The sequence below is a fragment of the Centrocercus urophasianus genome, unplaced genomic scaffold, assembly GCF_019232065.1.
Source record: "Centrocercus urophasianus isolate 14NV4802_14NV808 unplaced genomic scaffold, USGS_Curo_1.0 seq_13, whole genome shotgun sequence".
Classification (NCBI taxonomy): Eukaryota; Metazoa; Chordata; class Aves; order Galliformes; family Phasianidae; genus Centrocercus; species Centrocercus urophasianus.
The window spans coordinates 21,584,988-21,602,128 of NW_024884475.1; the positions used below are offsets into that span (position 1 = coordinate 21,584,988).

General features: G+C 40.7%; 1 protein-coding gene across 17 annotated transcripts in view; it reads right to left on the reverse strand.

The window, feature by feature from the left end:
- The window catches only part of APBB2 (amyloid beta precursor protein binding family B member 2), a 157,571-nt gene that overhangs the window by 97,211 nt on the left and 43,219 nt on the right, over positions 1–17,141 (reverse strand). For 9 of the 17 annotated variants that reach the window (XR_006167661.1, XR_006167660.1, XR_006167659.1 and 6 more), the window contains 2 exons: positions 16,699–16,793; positions 7,454–7,558 (listed from right to left, as the gene is read on the reverse strand). Coding sequence is in view for 8 of the 17 variants with exons in the window: in XM_042811929.1 (XP_042667863.1) it covers positions 7,454–7,499 (46 nt within the window). In the remaining 9 variants the exon portion in view is untranslated. Of the gene's footprint in view, positions 1–2,288; positions 2,362–7,315; positions 7,335–7,453; positions 7,559–16,698; positions 16,794–17,141 lie in introns of those variants that run through there. The other 8 variants (XM_042811939.1, XM_042811936.1, XM_042811938.1 and 5 more) reach the window with 5 other exon arrangements.

The following is a 17,141-nucleotide window of genomic DNA, read 5'->3' on the forward strand; positions in this document are numbered from 1 at the left end:
GAACTGCTGAGGACAGGAGGGGTCTCTGTCAAGACCATGTACTCCATTCCCATCATTGAAGCAGGGCATCCCCTGGGCTGCCTTCCCTGCCCTACCCTGGTGGCTGTCCTCGCCCCTCCAGTCCTTGCTAATGCAGGCACCAGCTTCCTGCTCCCACTTCCCCACGAGGCTCGCTGCCAGCCTCTGCTGCCTCAGAATCACACTTCTCCTGTTGGAACAGACCACGTTGCCAACAGCCTGGCAGTGGTATATGTTCCTGTCATGCTCTTATTAACAGAAACCCATAATGCTGATCCATCTTTAAATGCTGTTTTTAAGGAAAAGACAATTTAAAGTCCTGCCATTAGTTCTGGCACTGCCTTTTGTCTTTTTTTCCCTTCCTCTTCCCATCCTTCCAGTCAAATTCCTCATGTCGCAAGAATTAAGGGCAAGATGTCTTTCACTGACAGATTCTATCTAACACCTACAAAGAGAAAAAAAATAATATCAAGAAAAATGCTAGACTTATTGCTCACATCCTCGTAATTTTATGAAGACCGACAGATGTAAATAATCAGCATATATCTGTGTGCCTGAAGCATAGTGCTGTGGACTCCCTGGGCAAACTCATACTGCTCACAGTGCTCCTGAGTCGAGTGATCACTCGCAGAAACAAAGAGCAGCACTTTCATTTATATACTGCATATCCACAGCATGCAATCAGGATTAAGCCTGCGTTTAGTACTGCAAAAACAAGACACCAAGTCTTCTTCAAATTCAATTTTCTTCCTTTAATCAGATTTCCCCTCCCCCTCCACCCCCTGCAGAATAGAATAGTCTGGCAGGCACAATCAGTGCTGTCACTGCAAGGAGATGGAGTGTGCGTTATCTGTTGGCTATGGCAAGCACTGCTATCAGGACCTTCTGCCATCTGAGCTATGTGGTTACAGGCACATCTGCTAACTAAACCCGTCTTTTTTTAAATCCTGGTGTGTAAATTAAAACCCAGAGCCTTAATATTCTCTCTTTAAAGCAAACAAACAAACAATGTATTTATCACTCAATTTCTGTAATCAAGATCATACCTCAGACTTTATGAGTTACAAAGAGCTCTACTTTAAATGCATGCTTTACTCTAGAGAACAAGCTTACATGAATGAACACACATTCATTTCCTCTTACATAGAAACAAACTCAGAAATTGTAACTTAGGTTTCAGAAGCTGAGATCAATAAACCAAGATAGACTTAATCTTCTGCATTCTGACACTTCAGTACTGAGTGCCACACAAAAATAGCATTCACTGACCCTTAAGCTAAACAACATGCAGTTAAATCTGACTGGAATTACCAAAACCGAAGCATGATAACATACAAAAAAGAAAGCTACAATGAATCTGTCTCTGGGGAAACAAAGCAGCCAACATGCTCTGTAGAATACACAGAGTACACAGTTGCTTCATGAAACAGTGGAAAAGAATCGGTGGTCACGAGCTGAGCACATAAACTGACTTACAGTGATTCAGATCAAATTAGAGCAAGGAGTTTTCAGCCTCAACATCAGAGTAACTTGGATCATTTGACTACTCCTAAATCAGGAAGTAAAACTATTAAAGAGATGATTGATTCCCAAACTGGGCTGAAGAACTGGCAACATCCACTACCAGTGTTCCAACTGTTCTCAATGGCACAAGTCCAACACCAAGCCCTTTGGTCAGGAGGGGCAGGCAGTGAAAGTAGAGATGCGACTAAGCATAGGTCACAGCATTATTAACAAAAGCAAGAAAGGGAAAAAAACCCACAAACTGACACGCTACCAGATCAGATGGATAAGCTAAGTTGTGCTGAACAAAATTAAGAAAAAAATTTAAGAATGCTCATCCTTAACCACCTCCCACACATCTTGTTTGTGGCCCCGCTGTTGCAGCCTGCAAACACTCTGCAGTTCCCACGAAGCCCACAAACAGCACTGCATACACATGAGCACCATCAGCTTCTAATTGCGTGCATATGAATGCAAACACTTCAGGTTCTCTTTTTAAATTAATGCATATTGCTAATTAAATTCCTGATGGCCTGTGTTCAGGATTTCACCTGCAACAACTTCAGCTGGCCCCTGAATTACAGATAATAAGTTTATGGCTAGTTATACATTATGCTCTTATCAAGGTTAACCAGAAACATTTTTTACCCTCAAACTACCCAGACTGGCAGTAATAGCTTTGAACCAGCAATTACCACTATTCTCAAAGCTGAGATCCCAAAATACATTTGAATTTTTTTTTCTTATTACCACAAGATTGTACTTACTGTTAAGTTGATCTCTAAAAATGCAAATCAGAAAACTAAATTAATGGGCCAATTTTCAGAAGACTCTGCAACTCTATACGAAAAGAGACAAGAATAAAAATATAGATATATCAAAAGTCTAAATATGACGAATCAAAACTCCTCATTTCAATCATAGTGTTTGCAAATAACTTCAAATCACTAACAGTAAGTTGAGACAAGTGAGCAAAATTAAAGTCCAAGTCTTACTAACAGAAAAGAGCACTGATCGCCAGGCTCCATAAAATAAGATGATATGACTATCAGGAAGAAAGAATTACAGATTTATGGAATTCTGCTCCATGTATTAAAAACATTCTGTATCTCACCTAAGCAAGGCTATTGCATCATATATTTTTGCATCATTGTTAAACACATTTGCTGAAACCATCTTCAAGTTGGGCTCATACGTCCTTGCCACATTTCCCTTGCTCTTAGTAATGGAATGCATTTCAGAGCAGAGGTTTCACCAAACCTGAAAACATACCCACATTTCTAGTTCATAATTTGTTCTTCCATTAAAAGCCAAGCTACAGTAAAGTTTATCATACAAAGAACAATTTCAGCCAGGCTCAACATTTGCCAATAAGGCTACGCATCGTCTTCAACAAAACCTTAATGGGACAAATAGGAAAACAGTTTATGAACCAATTGCTGCAGTTCTTCTAAAGCTGTCGGACATCTGAGAGATTGTTTAGGGGTCCATACCCTGTAGTAACTCTCCTAAATGTTATTATGGCACTAGAATATAGGAATAACTTTAATCTCAGGCTATTGAAGCAAGCAGAGTTCCTTGAGAATGTTGTTGTACTGCAATGAGAAACTTCTACCCACAGAGCTCATATATAAAACAAAACACGTGCTCATAAATAAAATCAAAGTGTACTTGCTTTATGATCCCCATAAACTAAATGGATCAATCCATAATAAAGTGGAAGGAGAACATAAAAAAGCAACGGCTCTGACTGACATTTATATTCCTCTAAAGCATGGCTAAAAGTGTGCTCAGTTTCAACAAACTTAGCTGTAAAAGCCTTCAAATGAGTGGAAAAAGAACAAGCTAGTAGCATTTCAATGGATTTCAATGAGTCTTAAGGTATTAATGTCCTAACCAGAATACTCCTTTCTTTTGTGCTGTCACTACCCACACACTCATTGAGCGTCACAGGGTGCTTTTACACTAAGGGAACTGAAGTTCTTGTGACAAGACAAGCACACAGCATACAACTCCATAATGTGTGGTCCTACAGAAAACCTTCAGCTTTAGAACAGTTCTGTTGTCAAAAAGAAATGGAACTGCCAGAGGTGTACTGCAGTGACTTAGTACAGTATTTAAAACCACGCTAAGAAACAAAAAAACCAGAAGTGACACTATGCATCCAGGGCACCATGTGGTTCATAAAAGAACCTCTCTCTCTCTCTGTAGACTCCAAGTCAAAGGAGGTCAGCGCTGCAGACCTAACTTCCTATCTGTGGGATCCAGAACATCTTCAGGTTTTGTCAGGACTTCTCAAGAGGCAAAGAAATTGTCATGCAAGTCTCCAGACATTCTTACGAATGGTAGAAAGTCAAATGAGAGAGGCATTAACTGGGAGAGCAATGTATATGCCATTGAGTGCTTTTGTAAATTTTACACCTTTAATTGTCTGTATTTCTGGCTTTTCCACATCTCATGATTCTTTGCAGCTTTTCAACAACTTATGAAAACTGCCCTTCCTGAGCATGAGCTCAGGTGACACTCACTCAAGGGCTTTTTAGACCAAGGCCTGGAAATACCAAGACATACACGGCAGGTCTTTGCTGACAGTGGTAGCAGGACACCTCTACCAGGAACTGTACACTTCTACAGTCAGGCTACCTTCCTTGGGTGGTTTTCTATTGTTTCAGTAGGGGTTCCACACCAAATGTGCAAAGCCACTCCAGGGAAGCTCTCACCCCAGCTTGTGTACATCACTATAGCGATGTAATTGCTGATACTGGTTGTAAGACTGTAAGCTTGAGGTTTTATCCAGAGTTTTATTGCTATTTATGTTGTCATCACAGCATCTGTTTCCTTACTTTACTGCAACAAAGCTAAAGCTTTTCAGTATTTTCATTCACCAATATTCCTTTGGAAGACTAGCAGTGGGAGATCACCTCAGTGCAAAGCAGGCTGCAGCTGGGCGCTCCCTGGCAAAGTTGAAGAGAAATAGAACAGGATTTTGAGTATTCCTGGAGGAAAACCAAATCCGAGGTTTATGAAATCAGTCCTGCTCTCTCTGCCCTGAAGTATTTTGAATTGTTTGTAACAGCTCTAGCATGGGAGACAGTCAAGGAGAACCAATACCCAAACGTCTCTCCTGCACAGTCCAGGGAGTGCCATCCCACAGGGGATGCTTCCTTTCATTCTCATCCTTGATTTATGAATATTTCATAAAAAGTTATTTCCCCCAAAAGGTTTTCCATCAGAAGTTTCTGAAATACAACCTCTTTCAACTCCACTAATTGTATTGGCAGAATGTTATCAATAAATCATTTTACATGGACACTAGTCTGAGCAGTTTTTAAATAAAATATGCCTAATAAGTTGGAAAGAAATTCCACCTCTGCCCTCCATGGTGACTTGTGCAAGGCAGACATGGTGCTCTCTTCTGCAGAAGCAAAAGCTGAAGACAGAGCTGCAGAAGTGAGCAGGTCCTTGCCACTATGGGACTGTGCCTCCACCCAGCACGTTCCAGAGGTCAATGACTACCAAAACCACCGCCCAGAAATTCCTGCCTTTCCTCACTTGTCCTCTGAGAAAACAAAAAAGGAGGGCTTTTTTTTTTTTAATTTGCATTTTCATATCACTCTAAGAAAATGTAACTGCTGTGCATTTAATTATGTTTTATACTGTGGCCATGCCTTTGAGGGCATGCAGGACAGCAAAGTGGAACTTCAACCAATTCCAACAAAATTCTTTGCTTCGATTCCAGTATCATATAAAATACTACAAGCAAGTAAAGCTAAGTTATTGTGCTGGGGGCAGAACATGCAGACATCCCATTAGAAAGTTCTTCCAGTTATACAGACGACTTTAACAGAGTGCACAGAACCAAGATTTTAGCCATAGTATGAAAGTAAATTTGAAGCCACATAACACAATTCCTGTCTTTTCAGGAGAGTTACTGCAACCGATGCAGAAAAGTCGTTTTATGAGTAAATATTAGAAGAGAGAAAAATATGAACGAAGCTCAGGAAAATTTGTGAAGGGGAACTTCAACATTTTTGTTCTTTTTTTTTTTTTACAAAGCCAGGCTTCTCCATGCTGGAGACTTTCCAGTCTTACGTCCATAATTTTCATAAGAAAAACAAGAACAGAACAGCAAGGAGGGAGGCTCCCTGTTGAGCATGAAGTCAAGACAAGCAGTGTTAAGGACAGCCAGGGATACACCCAAGACTGTTTTCTTCATGGCCAGTAATCAGGAACATCATTGCTCTTTAACTAGACATGTAAAAACCCAAAATTAGCAGGTACCTGTTAAATTCACTACTTTCAGTTCTACATTTTAAACATTTTGCTTCTTCTGTACCTTCAGCATCTGCATTTCAACTATGTTTTCTAGCACTAGGCTTCAAATAAGCTGTTTTCTATTTAAATTGTTATATTTCTTTGCATATAAAACCTTCTGTTACTCTTCTAAGAGTACGCAATGCTCTATATTCATTACAGTTATGAAATCATTTAACAAAACAGTCAATGTCATAAATGGTCAAGAGTGCCCTACTCCACATGGGCCTAATTCTTCCCTATTTATTTACAGAATGGTAGCGGTATGCCTATGCACATATGTATAGACAAAATAGAAAGTCATTTATTAAGGTTTAAAACTGCCCCAATTCCTTAACACTACTTAATAAACATCAGAAAGCGAGAGTAATGTTCTTCCTATAATGGAAACAACTGTGATTCCTGAAATACAATAACTGAGATGCTGCCATTACTCATTATTTATGCAAAGAAAGCAAAAGCAAAATGATACATTTTACTAGTACTTTCACCAGGATCTAACCTGCTACCATAAATCTAATTCTCCAAAGACTGGTCAGTTTCAACGCTCTTACTGCTGGATGCCCAAAGCATTTACTATGCTAGGCACCAGGAAGTTGCACAACTTGTATAGCAGCAAAACAAAAAAAGAAAACAAGTGAGACTTAATAACCGTGACAGGTTAAGAGAAGGGAAAACCTGGATAAACAAAAGAATAAAGCTATAATGAAGTAGATATTATTGTATCCTTGCCCTCAAACAAGGAGTTCTGACATCAGTCGTTCCTGATGCAAATTTCTGAACTTTGCCAGTTCTTCACTGCCTGCAAGTGGTAAAATAGACAACAAGAAACATATTGTAGGCTCTTCTGGCAATAATTAAATGCCATTTATTGAAGGTAGAAATAGGAAAGACCCTACTACCTGTTGCTACAAAGGACCATTTCAAAGCTGAACTTCAGCTTAGGCTGAGATGTAGATTTCATGCCTTGCAGGATGCTTGGAAGGCCAGGCTTAAAAGACTAGCACCTAGAGATAACATCAAGCAGATGTTATCAGATCAGTAACAGATCTGCAGGTGACCACCAGAGATGTCTCAAAACTGTAACAGCCATTTATTCTCCCAGTGTTAGCGTTTACAGTATCTGAACATTAATACCCAGCGTAAACATAATCCAGAGGAAATTCAGTGTGAATAAGATTGACCTCACGTACATAAATAATCTGAACGGGAGCTGTTAGTCGAAGTTGTAAGCAGTTAAAGCAATTGTGCACAGTGATGGCTCAAGCTGTTTGCCCATCTGAAGGTATCTGGTACTGAACACTTGGGTTGGGAGCAAGAAGAAACAGCAGCTAAGTTTCTGAATGCTACCATAAATGAAATTAGAGACCTTGATCACAAAACACAGCACAATGCAACAGGCTCAGTCAAGTCAAGCTGGTTAGTTTTTTAAAGTTCTCAAAGACACCTCTGCAATTTGAACATTAATCAGTATACTTACCATTTGGGTATACACAGAGGAGAGCTGGCATCGATTACAATATGTCAGCATCCTTTGATAAATACTTCTTCAAAATTTATGAACGTAGCCTTCAAAAGCAATCAAGTGACCAATAAATGAGAGCAATTGCATACATACACGAGTTGCTTGGCCGATAGTGAGCCCCTGGGTAGCGCCTGCCCATAATGCCGTCAGCACATCCCCGCGCTGTCAGCTGCTCCCAGCACAGATCGAAACGCTCAGCTGGGGGAGGAGGAAAGCACAGATTTAGTACAACAGCTGTATCTTTTTCATTAAAATGCTAATGACCCTCACAAATTTCAGGCTAACTACATTCATAAATTATTCATGGCCATGCTGTCAGAGTAGATGAACTGTTGTGCTATACATACAGCATAAATTTATTATTAGTGCGTGGCCTCCATTAATAAGCTTATATAAATTTGAAGGCACGGAGAAGTCTCAGGTCATACAGCAACTTAATACGGCCCACAGTGCCATCCGAACAAAACACTGCAAGACAGAATTTGCTTTTAGCTATAAACACAGCCAGACAGCAGGTGAAATTTAACAACACTGTCATTTTAATTATCATGCAGCAATCAGTAAGCAACAAGTTTGTCAACATTCTAAATTTACTACGGAAGCAAAACTTATTCATGCCACACAACGTCAGTTGCTTTGAATCTGTTTCTGAAAACCATTCTTGTCTTTACAGCAATGTAGTCCAACACTAGTGCATCAGTTTTCCCACAGTAACAAAATCCCCAAGTGACCAAAAAATGCATGGCATGTGTTGGGGTCAGCCCAGAGTAACATAGTGCAAACCCTAAACCTCAATTAAAATGCTTCTAAGCCAATAAAATACGAAGCATAAAATATTTTAGTCTGAAGAGAAGAAACCCCATAGCTTCTTTTTCATGCCTTATGACTTTTACAACTTTGCAGTTAAATGAATTTTACAACTATCTATCTACTACCTACTCAATGCTAAAGTCTTCCTAAGAGCTGAGAGAGAAAACTTCCAGCCATTCATCCTGTGCAGCCAAGGGCACACATCACAAAGCAGGCTGCCCCAACTTTCATCTCAGGCTGCCACCTTAAGCCACCATATTTATTTATTTATTTATTTATTACTGAGTTTGTTGCAGCTCTTATTACTGCTGTATACGAGTTCTCTTTACTCTGGCTCTTCCAACACCAGTGGGGAACAACAAAAAAAGTGTTCTCTTTTTTTTTTTTTTTTTTTAAAGTATATTATGAGTTATGTTCAAATACTGAATGGATAGGTCAAGTTTGCTTCAGTACAGTCTGTAGGATAAACAATCTAACATCCACACTTCTAACGTATGTTAAACCTTTATCAGTTTTCACTTGTATATATTTGCCTGCATACGCTGCTAATTATGAGGGTTTGCAGTGGTTGTTGACTGATTCCTTGGCCTTTCCTGGACCCCCACAGGCAACGTAATGTGTGCACTCAAATACAGGTCTACATTACATGCATACTGGCTACCCAAAGCTCATACAACAGACTGCCAGCAGACCTACTGTCACAAGACTAAGAAAAAGGATAAAAAAGACGAAAGACTGGAAATGACAGAAGTCACCCAAGTGAGACTCCCTCCATCATCCAGCAGCTGTAATGAGCAGCTGCGCAGCAGGAAAGAAGCACTGTGTGAAGTTTCTCCAGGGATGGCTACTCAAGAAATCACATTCCCATACTCTTGGGGTGATATTCTGACAAAAGCACAATCTTGCCTTTAAAAGTATGGCTTTGAATATCAGGAAACAATTATGCTGGGAACGGGGAGGAGAATGCCTTTCATTGTTTCAAAACCCACACACGCCCTGCACAGATAGGTCAGCTACAGCGAAGAGCTCAGGCACTGAAAGAAGAATAAATCCCAACATTTTCACACTATGCATCTAACGGCTCATTTTGAGATTAATGAAGGCATGTTTGCATGCACACATACAGTGTTTGTACAGTTATGTTTGTACATTCGTGCATGTACACTGCAAACTTGGAGATCCCAGCAAGCTGTACAGCCCATGCCAGGCCCTGCTGGCAGAGTATGCGTTCACGCAGAGCAGCAGTTAGCATCAGTCAGCACAGCTCTGCCAGCAAAGGCTGAAACAAGTGGGCAATATTCAGGGTTGTAATGGCCATTTTGGAATCTCATTCACACCAAGATCAGAGATGTTCACTTCTTCTGAAGCTGCAGATGCCTGTATGCTTTTGTTTTCTGTGAGAAATTTTCAAGCACAACCAGGGTTTCTGTTACAGCATTTCATCGCTCCCCACCATCTTTCCTGCATGCTGTAGGAATAAACACAGTATTGCTGCTGTCCTTCTAAGAATGGATGCAAAACTTAGAAGTGGAGACAAAACAGGATTGGAAACCCCTGAAAATGTCTTCATTCCTAGGCTTGCCAGCTCTCAATTAACTAATGAGATGCATTACACTTTCTCCAAGCTGATGAATATGCTAATCTAAAAAAGTTCATTAACTGTTCAAATGGGAAAACAAAAAAAAACAAAACAGGATCACTGGAAGGTCTTCCAAAGACAAGCTGAGCACAAGGTGAAACTGAGCTCAGCTGCTTTCTGGAGTGCAAGGATAGGAGAGCTGCAGTGCAATAGGAGCGCATAGCCAGCATCAGGGTTTCTTTAAATGGTAACCCCAGAGCATCTGGTCTACCACAACTCACACAGCTACCTTCTGACTTCTTCTGGCACTATCCCAAGAAGCCTTTACTCTTCCTACCTTCAAAGTGAAACACTAATGCAAAAACTATGTTCAAATCTCATTATTGATTCTTCCTGTCACCAGAGTTCCAATTCCTATTTTTATTTAAATCAGTGCATTATATCCCCAGTAAGCAATGCAAAAGAACCACAGCATCAACTGTTCCCCTCTTTTACCTGTGGCAGTGGAGGACTATAAGAAGATATTAGCACAGGCCTTCTTCACACGTGATTTTGATCTCAGACACACAAACTTCAACAGTCCAGACAAGGCAAGGCAAGTTCTCTCACGGTATTTTTCAAAGATCTTAGGGAATGGACAGTTATCAAAGGCATTGTGAAGAACTTTGATGCACAGAGGGAAGCAAAAAACGTTTGCCTTAACAGTAAACAAGAGGGAACACAAAGAAAGGTCCAAACAAATGGCTCAGTGCAAGCAAATGGGGAACTTCTAATCACCTTTTGCTACAATCTGGTGAAAAAGGGAAATACAAATTATACAAAAGAGTAGAAATTACTGGATGATGAAAAAAATTACAATTAATGTTGTCATTAATGACCTTGTCATGAAAGGCATTACTGAAATCTGCTTGACATAACACGTGGAAGCTCTTCTGCAAGGAAAAAGATGCAGTCCCCAAAAGGAAAACTGAAAGCTGAAGCCTAATAGGAAAGTAATTAAGTGAAATAACACAGAGCACAATGTCAGTCATTCAGGGGATCACTAAGAAATTCTGCTGTCAGTGCTGAGCTACAATGCAAGTGTTTGGAAACGATGGAAGAAAGAGACCCAGGTACATCAGCAGGGCACTGACCTCTGCTTAGCCTCCAGTGGGACGCATCCATGAGGAAGGCAAATTAGTTCTCTGGTTACAGCTAGGAAAACACTGGCACCATTGTGCTAGGTAATGCCCAGACTTCATCCAAAGCAGCGCAGCAGCATCTGGACCCTCACACACCAGAGGGATTAATGGAAAACAAAGGAAATTGGAAAATAATCAAGGTAACAGATTTCTATCTTGTACAAGGATATTAAGAGCTTGGCTTACAGAAAAACAAAGGTTGAGAGAAGCAACAAGAACTTTAATGCTGGCACAAGAAGAAAGAGCATGGAAAGCACTCATTACTAAATTTAGGTTGGAAAGTAGAATATACCTAACATCAGAGAGATACAGTCCAAGAACAGCCTCCAAAAGGGTGTAAAATTACCTTACAGTAACCCCGTGGATCTTCATCTAAAAAGTTCTGAACTGGATAATATGATGGGGCTAAGTACTCAAATGACAGATACCTTCCAGAGTTTTAATCCCATGGGGTGATTTTTAAAATTATTTAATTTTATTTTTGTGAAACCAATGTTCCCAAGTTGTGGAATTCCCCAAGAGGTGAATGAGAATCTAAACCACAACCTGAAGACAAGAATCCGGCAGGATTATAAAACTGCATGATTACTGAATAACAAGCACATCCAGAGAACAAATACTAAGTGAAAACAAGGTAACTGAAGTTCTGAGCATCAACTTTCAGGCCATACCATGACTTTCACCTTTTCACCTGAAAGGATTTGGAAGAAACTTTGTAAACAGATTACTTGATCTACCTTCCACACAACTTTATTTCTCTGAAACTGAAAGCAGCCAAACTGTTTCTGAAGTATAATTCAGAATTATTTTTAATTTTAAAAGCTTTTTGTCAAGGTGTAGCGAACAAAGCAGCATCTGAAATCTCAATATGCCATGACCTAGACAATAGACACCACTCTAACATTATTAGCAGTACCTTTTTTTTTTTTTAAATGAAGGAATACAGCTTATATGTAGGAATGAGCAAATGGATTGCATTTTGGAAATGAAAACGATTCAGCCCTGCTTTTTCATTTGGGGGAAAAAAGTGCTGATGGTTTTGTTTGGTTAGGCTTTTGTGGTGTTGTTTTGTTCCCCCCCCCCAGAGATATGAAAGAAATTAAAAGTCACAAGGAACTCATATGGACAACAGCCCTGCAGCATCACAAAATAGAGCATCACATAATAATAAAACTTCTTTGTTTACCATTTTGTCTGGTTCTGTAGTAGAGTCATCAGACAGTGTGCTTTCATACACTTCTACTGACTTAACAGCTGTACATCTAAAGAAAAGTTGAGGGAACTGGACTTGCTTAGCTTGGAGAAGAGAAGGCTCCAGGGAGATGGGAGACCTCATTGTGGCCTTCCAGTACTTGAAGGGAGCATATAAACAGGAGGGGGAAATACTGTTTACATGGGTGAATAATGATAGGACAAGGGGGAATGGTTTTAAACTAAGACGGGGAGGTTTAGGTTAGATATTAGGAGGAAGTTTTTCCACACAAAGAATGGTGACGCGCAGGAACAGGTTGCCCAAGGAGGCTGTGGATGCCCCATCCCTGCAGGCATTCAAGGCCAGGCTGGATGTGGCTCTGGGCAGCCTGGTCTGGTGGTTGGCAACCCTGTGCACAGCAGGGGATTGAAATTGGATGATCACTGTGGTCCTTTTCAACCCACACCATTCTATTTCCCATACAACTCTTTCTTTTTTTTTTTTCTTTTAAACACATCTTCCTACCATGAAGCTACAGAAATTATACCGATAGACTACAACTACGCTCTACAACAAAATCTTAGAGCTTTGTAAAAAACTTCTGAAAAAGTTTACCAAGTAGTAATTGCACTGAAAATGATACAGGATTTTTTGCCAAAGTACTTGTTTAGTCCCACCATCTCTTACAAGTGATAACAAAAAAGTATGCTATTATTTGGTTGTTTCTTTAACTTTTTTTTTTTTTTAAATATACTTTTAAAAAGTATAGTTAACCTCAGGGAACCATTTTACAATGTTTAAAAAGAGAGATGGGTGGGTGAAAACCCAGCTGCTCAAACCAACCAACCAGCTAAGATTTGGTCCAGTCTCTCCATGATGCCCTTAGAAAGATGAGTGCTGTATCCATGGTTTGCAAGGTCAGTTGATAATGGTAGAAAGAAATTTATTTCTTTGTGGAAGTACGACATACTCACGTTTCTAAAAATGGCTGAGCCATTTCCTGCACTAACCACTGTTACATCTTCTGCTGCCAGTACCAGTTGGAAAAGGTGGTAATGAAGCATGATGACAGTGCCAATGCAAGTCCATCCCACCTACGTGCTGCAAACCAAGACCTTCCCCAGAGCTCCCCTTACACGCCGCTGTACAGTGCTGCTATTATGACACCAGAAAACATTTTCTACTTCATTATTTACAAAACTTTATTTTGTAAATAAAGCTTTCCACAAACAAGTAGCTATTTTTGCAGTCTCAAGTGAAGAAACAGCAGCAGCTTTTCCAGATCCTCTGCAAAACCACAGGAAAGGGCTTGCACCCCATCTGCCAAGCAACAAGTGCAACAGGTAAGGTGGTCAGATCTCAGCTCCTCTGCTGCAAGTGCAGAAGCAGGCCAAAATGAAGTCGACTGAAATGGGACAAGAAACTGAGCTCCTGGCCTCCCTATGAAATATGACAGAATATATGTATTTTGGACCACATTTGGAAGTGAAGGTTAGATTCCACCAACCTTATATCTTTGTATTCAATAATTTTAAATTCGCCTTCTCTGGAGATGTTCAAGACCCGCCTGGACCGCCTACTTGTGCAACCTGGTGTAGGGAGCCTGCTTTGGCAGGGAGGTTGGTCTCGAAGATCTTTGGAGGTCCTTCCAACCCCTATGATTCTATGATTCTGTAAATGAGGCTTTTAATAAGAAACTGCTTAACTAAATGAGAGGTCATGCAATCTGAGGTGGGAGCAACCACTGATTTTCTTCTGAGTCTCTGAAACAAGAGACTAGTTTAGCCCCTAGGAAAGAGGCCCGCATCTCACAGATATTAACTCTTCAGCAGAAATACAGCTGTGCAAGCTGAACTCCTTTAGTAGCAGCAGAAATGCCACTGGGTCACACAAGCAGATGCTGATGTATCTGAAGCACAACTTGAGCTATTGCTGTGTCCACCTGGAGTTTGTTCTTGGCATGGACTTCAAATCTTAAAGCATATGCTGTAGAAAGCAGAGCATATGTTTAACATTTCAAGTAACTACAAGGCCACATTAATCACAAATATTCCATGCATGTAGCAAGGACAAGATGTTGTGGTTTTATGGTTTTGTGTCAGAAGATAAAATGCCTGGGAGAAACACTCATGTGAAGCAGATAAGCATTAGTACACATTAGGTTACACAATAGCAAGTTCATCTTTGTGCAGAAAGGAGAACAGATGTACAGTGGCAAGTGATGGCAATAACCCCATCAGAGGCCTTACAAGGCCCCACCCAGCCCTTACAAGGGCTGTTCCAGAACCCCATGGGCTGGATGTGACATGTAGATGAGCCAAGAAGAGCAGCTCACCAGACCACTTTGCAGAGTTAATGGAGTCACTCTGTACAAACAGGAAACATGCACACACAGTTTTGCTTCATGTATGGACCACCAGTTTTCCTGCTTTTGCCTTTCCACTTCTCTCCCCACTTTGATGGGAAAAAGCCTGGTGTAGGGAACCCGCTTTGGCAGGGGGGTTGGACTCGATCTCTGGAGGTCCCTTCCAACCCCTACAATTCTGTGATTCCGTGATTCTGTGAAGCAGGCAAGCAGCAAGGTTTGGACTTAGCTGCTCATTCGGGTTAGTACAGAGCAGAACTCCGATACAGCCTTCTGGATGAATTAAATACATGAGCTTCACCTTCCTGCAAAGGAGCAAATGCTTTTGACCTTCCCCTACACCCTTTGCCTCTAATTTCTTCTTTGAAACTCAATTGAACCCTGCAAATACCACAAATAGCACACTTGATGCATATGTAAATACTAACAGCATGCACAGCTGCACAGTTCTCCAGCCAGAGATCTGGCCACATTCCTGGGAATGGTCATGGCCAGCCCTGGCCCCAGGGACGTATGCATTCCCACTAAAAACTTTCCTCCTGGTCAGCTAGAGACAGGACTGAGGGAAGGCACAGGCTGTTTGCATTTACACAAATTACACCAGGAACTGGGTGTTCCTGACTGTGTTGATCTATGTAGCAAGATGAGTGTCTATGGTGGCTCTGCCCCCGTTGGGGCCACACACTCAGTCCTGCTCCTGCGGTCATTGCACTGCAGTTTCATCAAGGCTCTGGTAGTATCTATGGGCTACTAGATTCTGCAATGTCTAAGCACTGCACTTTCAGCAAAAATCAAAAGTTTGCAATCTGGGGAAGTACACACACTTAAGAGCTCCTTTCAACTGCAAAACCACGCATCTGCTCCAAGGTGACACAAAAAGCTTGATGTGAAATGGTAAAGAGGTCAATCATTCCAAATTCAAGCACCTCCTCACCAGAATTTGACCACAGTAACATTGTCAGATAAAATCACAAGTAGGTACTCTGCTGCACAGCTCTTATTTCCTCCCTTAGTCTAAAAGCATTCATTTTAAGGAGCAATTCCCAGAATACTTATTGATCAAATTAGCCATTACTCCTTTAATAGTTTCCCAGTAGTTCAAAAAAATAATCAAATTAACTCAAAACTCAACCAGTTACATCAAGCATGAACTAGTTAAACAAAACACTGCTCTCCAAATTATTAAAATCATATGCCTGGGTTTTTCCAGTCCTAGGCCAGGCTTTTCCTCTGGAAAAACTCTGCCTGGAAAAAGGGGTCATACACAACCACTGTGCCCCAGCAGGAAATTGCTACTTACAACCTCTCACAGAATCATAGAACTGTAAGGGCTGGATTCAGCTTCATGCTTAGCTGCTTCATGCTCATCAAGCACCTCTTCATGCTCATCTGGAAAGCCATTTGCTACCTGATTCAACAGCAAGTATAATTCCCACATATGATGGGCATAGGTTCTTGAATTTTTGGATTGGACAAAAGTGACTATGACTTCGGCTACAAACACCGCATCTGACAAAGCCAGGTTTCCTGTTTGTACCCTCCAGCTCTTCGTCCTGTTCTGCTACTCAACGTGTCACGTTCAAGTCTTTGGTTAGTAAATGTCACTATTCTATTTAGAGTAACCTTAATTGGGAAACTACAGCACATAATCAGGAACTCGTAAACCAGGGCTTTCAGATTCCATCTTTGAATCAGATTCCATCTTAGCCCAACTGCAAGCACTCAGAATCTTACTAAAGATTGCAAGCATTCAAAACACACCACAGGAAACCATACCTCTGCTATAAAAAGAACATCGAGATCGACCAAGAGTGTCCACATCAGCAGATACACTGGCACCACAGAGGAATGGTACTACCATAAGACACCTCTGATGCATAAAACCCTTTCTCACATGAGAAGGCAAAGTTATAGTGCTTTTTTGCACAAGGAGCTAAAAAAAGCTACAATATGCAAGAGAAAAGAAACTGATTACTTCTCTTGTACTAGAGGATGTGGGACATCCTTACTAACAAACATCATGATAAATATTCATATTTCTATCCAGTACTTATGGTATCTCCTGTCTATGCTGGAAGAAGTTTGAGGCTACATCATCTGAGATATGGAACAAGAAATGCACAGAAGGAGCTCTTTCTCCACCCCCAGTAGATTCTCAGACATATTACCACTTATTTAATTCATTAATACAAGATGCAGCAGAAGACTTACTCTCACCAGCTCACCAGTGGAAAGTCTGTACTGGAACCAAGTCCCTTGTACCTCGGCTCTGGCACTCTCAGGTCACAATGAAGAAACGAAGAAAGCTGCAAAGCAAAAACATCACATATTACAAGTTTTTGTTTATGACAGAATCAAGGAGGGATTTTCTGCACTCTCCTGCACTCTACACCATGGACCTGTGGTTTCTCTATGCATAGATGCTGAGCATCAGTCAGAAAGTGAATTCAGATGAAGAGGATGGTCTTGAAAAATATATTGGAATTACTGCCACACAGCAATGGAAGTGACGTTATCTCCCTATCAGCAGATACTTCATCAGCAGCAGCAGATGTCAGTCAGGCTATGCTCTAGGATTCAAAGTATTCAACTTTATATTTTCTTCAGATGTGGGAGAAATAAACATGCAAAAGACCAAAAATAGAAATCTCATC